At 43.5% G+C, this 10,493-nt stretch overlaps 1 protein-coding gene across 1 annotated transcript; it reads left to right on the forward strand.

The window, feature by feature from the left end:
* Nucleotides 1–5,551: 5,551 nt before the first annotated feature.
* LOC139110892 (uncharacterized) lies at nt 5,552–6,757 on the forward strand. Its single transcript, XM_070670852.1, has one exon. The coding sequence runs from the start codon at nt 5,552–5,554 to the stop codon at nt 6,755–6,757; it is 1,206 nt and encodes a 401-aa protein (XP_070526953.1).
* The last annotated feature ends 3,736 nt before the right edge of the window (nt 6,758–10,493 follow it).

Genomic DNA, 10,493 nt, shown 5'->3' on the forward strand with positions numbered 1-10,493 from the left:
TGGTCCGCTCGACCGAATTACACTGTGGGGTATAAATCGGTGTCGTACGGTGTCGAATGTGCCAGGCGCGCAGTAGGTTTCTCAGTAGGCGAGACTTGAATTGAGTGCCGTTATCGGAAATAACTTGATTCGGGCATCCGTGTCGATACAAAATTTTCTCGACTATGGCAGTCACCACCGCCGTTGCTGTGGCTTTTCGCAGTGGGTGCAGCTCCACCCATTTTGAAAAGCGGTCTTGCATGACTAAGAGCCATGTATGACGTTTGCGTGAGCGCGGTAGAGGCCCCACCAAGTCCATGGTGACTTGTTGCCAGGGCGCCGCCACTGGTGCTGTATGTAACTTTCCGGCTGGTTTGGTAGGCGATGCTTTATAGGCGAGGCAGGTTTTGCACTTCCTCACGAATCGGGTGATGTCGCGGAACATGCCCGGCCAATAGAAGAGCCGAGCCATACGAGCAATAGTCTTGGCCGTTCCAAAATGGCCGGCGCTAACGTCCGCATGATGTCGAGCGATGGTTTGCTGTCGTTCTGGTTTCGGTATGCATTGCTTCCACTGCATAGCTGGATCAATCTCTTTAAAATCTACCTCGTGCAAAATGAGGCGGAATAAACGTCCTTGTTGTTCCTTGTAATCTGGAAAGTCGGTAGGGTGAGTTCGGACCCCGGTGAGAATGCGGTGGTACCAATTATCCGGGGGCGGTGCCTCGGTGCTGGCTATGGCTGGTTGGCGGGAGAGCGCATCGGCCACTTGATTGGCTGCCCCCCGGCGGTAACGGACTTCGAAGTGGTACTGTTGCAGCTCAAAGAGCCAGCGGCCCAGCCGTCCTGTAGGTTCGTCCAACCGTTGTAGCCATTTTAACGCTTGGTGATCGGTGATTACCGTAAGGAATAACCCTCGAGATATCCTCTCATTTTCCGTATCTTCCAGATAACGGCTAGGCACTCCAGCTCGGTGGCGCTGTAGTTCTTCTCGGCTTTAGTAAGCGTACGGCTTGCGTACGCGATGACACGCTCGCCTTCCGCTAGGTGCTGCATCAGGACCACCCCTAGGCCGTTTGTGCTAGCGTCGGTCTGCAAGATGAAACGGCGGGAGAAATCCGGGCAAGCCAGAACTGGGGCGGTAGTCAGTGCGGTTTTGAGCTCGGTAAAAGCTTTTTTTTCGTCGGGGCCCCAATTCCACCGGGCGTTCTTTCTGGTCAGGCGGGAAAGCGGGGCGGCTAGACCGGAGAAGTTGTTGACAAATCTTCGATACCACGACGCCATTCCCAGGAATTGTCGTACCTGGCGAAGGGTCGTTGGTGGCGGCCAAGCGGTTACGGCCGATGTCTTTTCCGGATCTGTACGGATACCCTCGCGGTCGATAATATGTCCGAGATATTTTAGTTGTGGCCTGCAAAAGTGGCATTTCTCCGGGTTCAGGCGTAATTTTGGCGTCCCGCAGGCGTTGGAATACCATCCTTAGGTGAGTTAGGTGCTCGTTGAAGGTACGGCTTAGAATAATGATGTCATCGAGGTAGACCAGTACGCAGGGTTCGAGCTCAGGGCCGAGTACCGTGTCCAGAAGTCGCTGGAACGTGGCCGGGGCCGAATGAAGACCGAACGGCATTACTTTGAATTGCATCAGGCCCCGCCCCGGAACGGTGAAGGCGGTGATTGGTCGGCTCTCCGGATCCAACGGCACTTGCCAGTAACCGTCTTTCAAGTCTAGTGTCGTGAGGTAACGTGCCCCTCGCAGTTTATCGAGCGTGGCGTTGACCTGTGGTAACGGATACGCATCCTTCTCAGTGACTTTATTGACTTTTCGATAGTCAATGCAAAAACGATAGCGGCCGTCCTTATTCTTTACAAGTACAATTGGAGAGCTCCAGGCCCCGCGGGAAGGCTCGATGATCCCGTCCTGCTCCATTCGCTTGATTTCCTGGTTTATTACAGCCTGCATGGCCGGATTATGTGGACGGTACCTTTGCTTGATTGGCTGGTCGGTTTTTAGTCGTAAACGGTGTGTAATTTTGTTGGTAGGTCCCCTGATGTTTTGGAATTTTCCCAGTTCACGTTTGAGAAAATGTTTCAGGCGTTCCTCTTCTTCCGGCGATTGGACAGCGAGTCCGATTTTGTCGAGACTGTTTAGCTGCTTCTGGTGTGAGCTGCCTGGTGGGATTCGCAGCGTTAATCCGATCTGTTCCCACAAATCTACCCCTATGATCATGGGGCTCCGAGCGTGTGGCATAATTGTAAATTGATGCCGAAAGATATCCCCTTTATATCTGATGGGTAATAGCAGGCTGCCGGCGGTCTCTGTTGTTTCCCCGTCCGCCAGCCTGATTTGCTGTCGGTCTGTCTGACGGTGATAGCCTAGTTTTTCGGCTAGGTTTACCACCTCGGCATTTACGCACGAGAGCTCCGAGCCGGAATCCAAGAGAGCCTCTATCTCTGTATCTCCGAGCAGGATCGGTAGATGTGGTCGGGGCCGGAACCTTAATTCTGGCTGGCAGTGGGCCGGTCGGTGCTGTCGGTACCTCCGGCCCGTTGGGCGTTTCCCGTAAACGGATGACACTCCCGCGTAAGTACGCCGTCTTTGCCGCAACGGGAACAGAATTTGACGGCGGGACGGCGGCATTCGGCTCGAGTGTGGCCCCGCTGCTTACAGCGCCAGCAGCACTCCTCTCGGTTGTAAGAGGCGGCTGCGATAGCCGGGGGATGGCTGGCTTGGTGTTTCTCGGATTGCTCTCGGCGCTTGATGTCTTCGAACTCTGAGGCTCGTCGGGTGAGGTCCTCTAGGTTGTTTATATCTCCGATTCTAATGTACAGCTTATATTCGGGCCTCATATTCTCGTAGACCTGGTCGAGAATCTCGTCAGCTGACAGTTTCTCAGCGCGGCGTGCCATGGTCAGTAAAGCGGTGGCGTATTGTTTAAATGGTTCGCCAGCCCGCTGTATGCGGCCATGAATCTCCCGGGTTAACTGAGCACGGTATCGGTGCGGCAGATAAAAATTGCGGAAACTGTCTTGGAAGTCAGTCCAGCACCTCCATCGTGCCTGGTTATTGCGAAACCACAGCAATGCGTCGCCCTTCAACATTTCCGGCAGTCCAAGTAGCAGGAGATCCCGCCCGTCGAAGTGCACGCCCCACTTCCGGATCTGGTTGATAGTTTTTGCATGGTCGATTGTGCCGAGGAGTTCCTCATTTCGTGGTGGCAGTGGTTCTGCCCGGTCGGGGGCGGTTTCCTCCATGTCGATTCCGGGGACGGGTGCTTGTAGTGGCAGTAACTCCTCCAAGTGGCTGAATGCCGGGAGCGGATGATGCCGCGGAGTGCCGGCCGCAAAGACCTCTATTTGAGCTGAGGTATTTAACTCGGCGCTGGTTTCCCCTCGGAGGCCGCCTGATTGCGACTGACTTTCCGGCTTTGGCGGCACCGTTCTATTTACTGCCATCGTGGGTTCGTAACTGGGGTTAGATTCCACAAATCTTCGCAGGCGGTATCGTAATTGATCGCAGGGGCCGTCGTTATCGATTTGCAGGCGGGTCAATTCCTCGGACAAGTCTCTTTTGGATAATTTATAGATCCAACTCTTCATTTAGTTTTAATCACGTCTCAGTTCGGTCAGGTCCCTGTTCGGGCGCCATGTAACGCGGTAATTTTATCGGTGGAAAGCTCGCCGGAAACCAAGGTACGAGTAAGAAGTGAGACGTGATTAAACGTGGAAAGACATAAATGATGCTTTATTATAAACTAAAAGATAAATGGCAACACAAAAATAAACCTATAATACAAAAGAAATCTAATGCTAAAGTAACGCAGAAAACAACAGAAATATTCTAGCCGCTCGGCGGAACGGTACACGACCAGCCTCGAACTCTCGGATCGATCGGTGTTACGCTCTGTGGGTGGCGGTATACGGCCGCGAGCCGTCTTCGCGCTGATTCAGGGTGGGCCCCGCGTCCGGGGGTCACGCGGTCGGGGGGCGGCGGCGCAACGGGTGGTGCAAGCCCTCTGAGTTGTATCGTCTTGAGCGGAGCGGCGTGCTCGCGGGTCGGCGACGTGGTGTGTAAGAAACTCCCCGAGTCGTGTCGTTCGGACGGGAATACGCGGTCGCGAGTTGACGGCACGATGTACAAGATAGGCCGTTCAGGCCGTGACGGTCGGACAGGTTTCGCGGTCGCGAGTCGGCGGTATGAATACACAAGATAGACCATTCAGGCCATGACGATCGGACAGGTTTCGCGGTCGCGAGTCGGCGGCGCCGGTTACATGGTAGGCCGTTCGGGCCGTGACGGTCGTACAATTACCGCGGCGCGTGGGTTCGCGGCGCAAAGTCCAGGGAGGACCGTTCGGACCGTGGCGAGGGAGATCCGCGAGCGTCCGGACGAAAGAAGGCTCAAGAGCGCCCGAGTCCTGGGGGAAAGGATAGCGGTGTCGAAGGCCGGGTGAGCCCGGTCAAGGACAGGCTCGGGAGCGCCCGAGTCCTGGAGGTAGCGGTATCGCAAGTCGGGTGAGCCCGGTCGAGGAAGTCTTGGGAGCGCCCAAGACCTGGAGGGTCGGATGCTGGAGTGCTCTCCAGCGAGGAAAAGGTGCCTCGTCTGCGTTCGAGGCAGTTTATATACCCGTGGGCCCGAGAGTGGGGGACCTCCCACTCCCGAGCGGTCGGTGGCGGTGCGCGGTGTGGACGGTTGGGCGGCCCATGTCACGCGTTACGGTGATCCGCGCTACACGCCGCGGGCGGCTGGTCGGTCCGCGATACTTAATTAATTGGCGGTGGCCGCGCGATTTTCTCTGAGCGATCGGTGGTGGTCGCGGCGCGGGGCTGAGTTTGTGGCTTTAGTGGCCTAGGGCCACAGTATTACCATTCCCGACGGCTCGTATGAACTGTGCGATATTGCCGAATATCTAAAACGTGCGCTCGACGAGCTTCATGTCAATAATGTTACAAAGAACATGATTTCATATGGCGATGATGAAAAAGATTATCCTTTAACGATTAGAGCTAATAACAATACGATGAAAAGCGAGATTAAGTGTATTCATCAAATAAATTTCACCAAACCATTCAACATTGGAACGTTGTTAGGATTTTCACCAGATCGCATACTCGAGCCATTACGTTGGCATGAATCTGATGCATCGATACAAATTATCAATGTAAATGTTATTCGCATTGAATGTAGTATAACGGGGGGTGCATACAGTAATGGAAAACGCGTACATACAATACATGAATTTTCACCTAAGGTTCCGCCTGGATATAAGATATCTGAAACTCCAACACAGATCATTTACCTCCCAGTTGTCGTACGAAGCGTTACTGATTTGACGATTCGCATTGTAGATCAGAACAGACGATTGCTTGATTTTCGCGGCGAAGAAATTACCGTGAGACTGCATGTGCGGAGACGACTTTAGTGTGAGATGCTCGTTTTGAATAAAACATCGAACGTGAGACAAACTAAATACACAGCTTCCACCAAAGGGGCTCAATTATTGAAGAAAAAACTTACTACATCAAACGTGAAATTTTTAAAATCGTTGGGTTTCATTGTGTGTAACATCTAAAAATGTGTGATATATTGATTATTGATGATAAACCGATCTTTGACAATAGTATTGTCAAAATTGAAACTCATACATACAACCCATATGCTAACACAACATTTGGATACAGTGATGAAATACGGATACCAATACAACAACAGGATTTATATACATTGCCATGTGACAGCTTTCTCTATATTGAAGGAAAACTGACGAAAAAAAACAACCCTGATGATAAGTTGGCAGCTGCGCTTGGAATTAATTGCATAGCGTTTATGTTCGATGAAATCCGTTATGAACTCAATGGTGTGGAAATTGATCGCAGCAGAAACGTTGGAATAACTACCACTCTCAAAAATTATATATCACTAACGTCTGATAATGCTGCGATGCTGCAAAATGCGGGATGGGCTGAAACATCGACTATGTCAGAAGGATTCTTTAATTTTTGCGTACCATTAAGTATATTGTTAGGTTTCTGCGAAGATTACAAACGTGTGATTGTCAACGCTCGCCATGAATTAATTCTAATACGCGCTCGCAATGATAATAATTCCATTATTGGACATTCGGAATTAAAACCTAAAATTGAATTGTATAAAGTACAATGGCGAATGCCTCATGTTATGTTAAATGAGGTTAATAAATTAACCACGCTGCGAACTTTGGATAGCGGGCGATATTTAAGCATGACTTTTCGCTCATGGGATTTGTATGAATATCCTCTTTTGCAGAGTACGACAAAACATTCTTGGGCCGTCAAAACTGCAACGCAGCTTGAAAAGCCTCGATATGTTATCTTTGCTCTGCAAACCGATCGCAAAAACGTTATGTCTAAAAAATCAAACGTTTTTGATGATTGTAAATTAATGAATGTGAAACTTTATCTCAACTCTGAATATTATCCATATGATGATCTGAACTTAGATTTCGATAAAAACAAATATGCAATTCTTTATGATATGTATATACGTTTTCGTAAAGCTTATTATGGCAACAATTCTTATGAAGCTTTTTGTAATGTAGCGGCATTTCTATCATATGGGCCATTTGTTGTTATCGATTGCTTTCGACAGACCGAATCAATCAAAAGCGCCACTGTGGACGTGCGATTAGAATTTGATTGTAAAGAAAATGTTCCCGCAAATACAACCGCATATTGTCTCATTTTACATGATCGTATAGTTGAATACAGCCCATTATCCAACGTTGTGCGCAAGGTTTTATAAAATTGTTGTGTCAACAGTTTTTATCATATATAGAGAAACAATTTTTATTGACACGAATCATTATTGTTTCGGACACACGTTCATCATGATTACACCAACGTTTGTCGATCTTCAAGGTTTTAATATTGGGCAACGATTTGTTGTAAAAGAAGTTGCTGTGCTAAGAAAAGGTGTTGTTTTGACTCATTACATTTTTAAGAGTCCCATGCCATGGAAATTTTTAACACGATCTGAAAAATCATGCATTTCTTGGCTAATAAAATATCACCATGCGCTGGCTTGGGAAGATGGAACCGTGCCATACAACATGGCAAAACATTTAATTACAACGGCTGTAGCAGGTGCTAACGGTGACGAAGTGTCACGTCTTATATATGTCAAAGGATATGAGAAACGTGCTTGGTTGGCTGATATGCTCAACGATGATGTTGGAGAAGACCACATCATTGAAACCTTAGACGTCGATTATGAAAATGTACAGTCTTTAAATGTTTTAGATTCTATTAACACTATGCGATGTGACAATCATGATAAACATTGCGCGTTACAAAATGTTTTAAAAATATATAATTGGTGGATGTCGCATCAAAAAAAGAATTATTATTAAGATTTTTTAAATAAAAAACTAAAAATCTTTATTAAAACAAGTTTCATTATAAAAAATATATATATGTAATTATAAAAATATATATTTTTGTCGTTCGGTACATAACGGGACCGGTATACATATTGTATACGTTGATATACATTGATATACATCGACTTCTAGACGAAAGTTTTTAAATAATTTTTTATATGTATAATCAAAATACAATTATATGTACAAATTTTATTTTTTTTATCTAATGTTACTTATGAGTACCATTAAAAAATGTATTGAAAACTCGTCAAACATCGTATACATGTAGTAAAACGCAATATACATAGATTTAAAACGACCATAACCATTATATTTTATAATTAGTCATAATTTGTACATAATATATTCAAAATTATATTAAAAAAATAAAATTTTTATACATTGTAACTTAATGGGACTAAAATACATTTTAAATATTTATTATATTGTTTTAATATGTAAAAAACAAATCATACTCATTAAATAAAAATGAAATCGATTCATGGTGTAAATTTGGGCAAAAATTTATTTTTAAAGTCAAAATATTTATTAAACCGTAAATTTAAAATTAATTTTCCGGTCCCAATTTATACCAATACGTCGCAAATAACGGAACTCGCATGTGACGTTACATCGTATTAAAAATTATAAACTGTGTCGTAACGTCACATGCGAAGTCCGTTGTCTGCGACGTATTGGTAGAAATCAAGAAAACAAAACTTGAAATCCCTTTTTCAAAAATCTCGATGTTGTAAATGAGCACGTAGTTGCAAGTGCACAAATTAACGCATACACTAGTTTTGTTTCGGTTAAAAAAATTTTAATTTCTAATCGTTTCGAGTTGTCATTTTGATTGAAACAAAGTGTAACTGTATGTTCATGTAGAGTTGACGGTAAAATGTTTGTATTAAACATTATGTATGCCGAATAGCTCGTGACGGCTTGAGATTTACATAATAAAAATGTTGTAGTCACGCAGATCGTATATTTTTACAATATCTGAGAGCATTTAAGTCACATTTGACCGGTACCGACATTTGACGTTACATCTAAGTAACGTGTTCCAGAATGTGACGTTACCTTAATGATTTAATTTATATACTGTGTGCTAATGTCACATATTGGGACTCTTTACTTAGATGTAACGAGAAATATCGGTACCGGTTAAATATGACTTAAATATTTTACAAATATTTTCCGATTATTTTAAAAATATGCGACTTGCATGACTACATCATTTTCACTATGTAAAATTAAAATCGCCACAAGCTTTTCAGCATATATAACGTTTTATAGAATCCTTTTAGATTCAACACTACATGCTCATACGGTTACACTACGTTTTCAATCAAAATGACATCTCGAAACGTTTGACAAGTTAATTCTTTAGTCACGAATATGAATCTAATATGTGCCTTAATACGTGTAATTCGAACTACGTACTTATTTACAGCGTTGATATTACTCAAAAAGCCGATTAATTAAGATTAGTTTTTCGGTCCTGATTTCTATCAATACGTCGCAGATAACGGAACTCGCATGTGATGTTACATCGTTTTAAAACTTATAAACTGTGTCGTAACGTCACATGCGAAGTCCGTTGTCTGCAACGTATTGGTAGAAATCAAAGCCGGAAAACAAAACTTTAAATCTCTTTTTCAGGAATCTCGATGCTGTAAATGAGCACGTAGTTGCGAGTGCACAAATAAACGCATACACTAGTTTTGTTTCGGTCTTAAAGATTTTAATTTCTAATCGTTTTGAGTTGTCATTTTGATTGAAACAAAGTGTAACAGTATGTTCATGTAGAGTTGACGGTAAAATGTTTGTATTAAACATTATGTATGCCGAATAGCTCGTGACGGCTTGAGATTTACATAATAAAAATGTTGTAGTCACGCAGATCGTATATTTTTACAATATCTGAGAGCATTTAAGTCACATTTGACCGGTACCGATATTTGTCGTTACATCTAAGTAACGTGTCCCAGAATGTGACTATACGTTGATGATTTAATTTATAAACTGTGTGCTAATGTCACATATTGGGACTCTTTACTTAGATGTAACGAGAAATATCGGTACCGGTTAAATATGACTTAAATATTTTACAAATATTTTCCGATTTTTATTAAAATATGCGACTTGCATGACTACATCATTCTCACTATGTACAATTTAAATTGCCACCAGCTTTACAGCATATATAACGTTTTATAGAATCCTTTTAGATTCAACACTACATGCTCATACGGTTACACTACGTTTTCAATCAAAATGACATCTCGAAACGTTTGACAAGTTAATTCTTTAGTCACGAATATGAATCAAATGTGTGCCTTAATACGTGTAATTCGAACTACGTACTTATTTACAGCGTTGATATTACTCAAAAAGCCGATTAATTAAGATTAGTTTTTCGGTCCTGATTTCTATCAATACGTCGCAGATAACGGAACTCGCATGTGACGTTACATCGTTTTAAAACTTATAAACTGTGTCGTAACGTCACATGCGAAGTCCGTTGTCTGCGACGTATTGGTAGAAATCAAGGCCGGAAAACAAAACTTGAAATATCTCTTTCAGGAATTTCAATGCTTTGAATGAGAACGTAGTTGGATCTGCACAAGTTAACATCTACGCTAATTTCGTATTCGTGATTAAAGAATTAACTTGCCAAACCATTCGAGGTGTCGTTTTAATTAAAAACGTAGTGTAAGCAAATGAGTTTGTAATATTGACGCTAAAATGTTTTTCTGAGTAGATATATTAGTTGAGAGTGTCGTCATTATTTGTATTTTGCATTATAAGAGTGGTATGGTCATAATATTTTATCTGACTGGACCGGTCAAAAATTTTATTTATAGTAAAACTAGTGCAATAACTCTTTAGTTTACTAAAATTTAATGTTGGTCCCTATTTTATACTTTACATATATTATTTATGTTGGTACCGGTCTTTTTATTATATACACTATGTACTTAATTTCGGTTCTGGTATTATACATTGCATGTATTTAGATATACGGGTACCGGACCCCACATGTTACTTTATATGTGTGAGAAATACCGGGTCGGTCCTAGTAAGAGCCAAATGTCCTGATATGTACCGTTAAGT

Source organism: Cardiocondyla obscurior, linkage group LG22 (genome assembly GCF_019399895.1).
Source record: "Cardiocondyla obscurior isolate alpha-2009 linkage group LG22, Cobs3.1, whole genome shotgun sequence".
Classification (NCBI taxonomy): domain Eukaryota; kingdom Metazoa; phylum Arthropoda; class Insecta; order Hymenoptera; family Formicidae; genus Cardiocondyla; species Cardiocondyla obscurior.

Excerpts from the sequence above, each read along its gene's own strand:
- LOC139110892 (XM_070670852.1), top strand. The coding sequence starts at position 5,552 with ATGTGTGATATATTGATTATTGATGATAAACCGATCTTTGACAATAGT.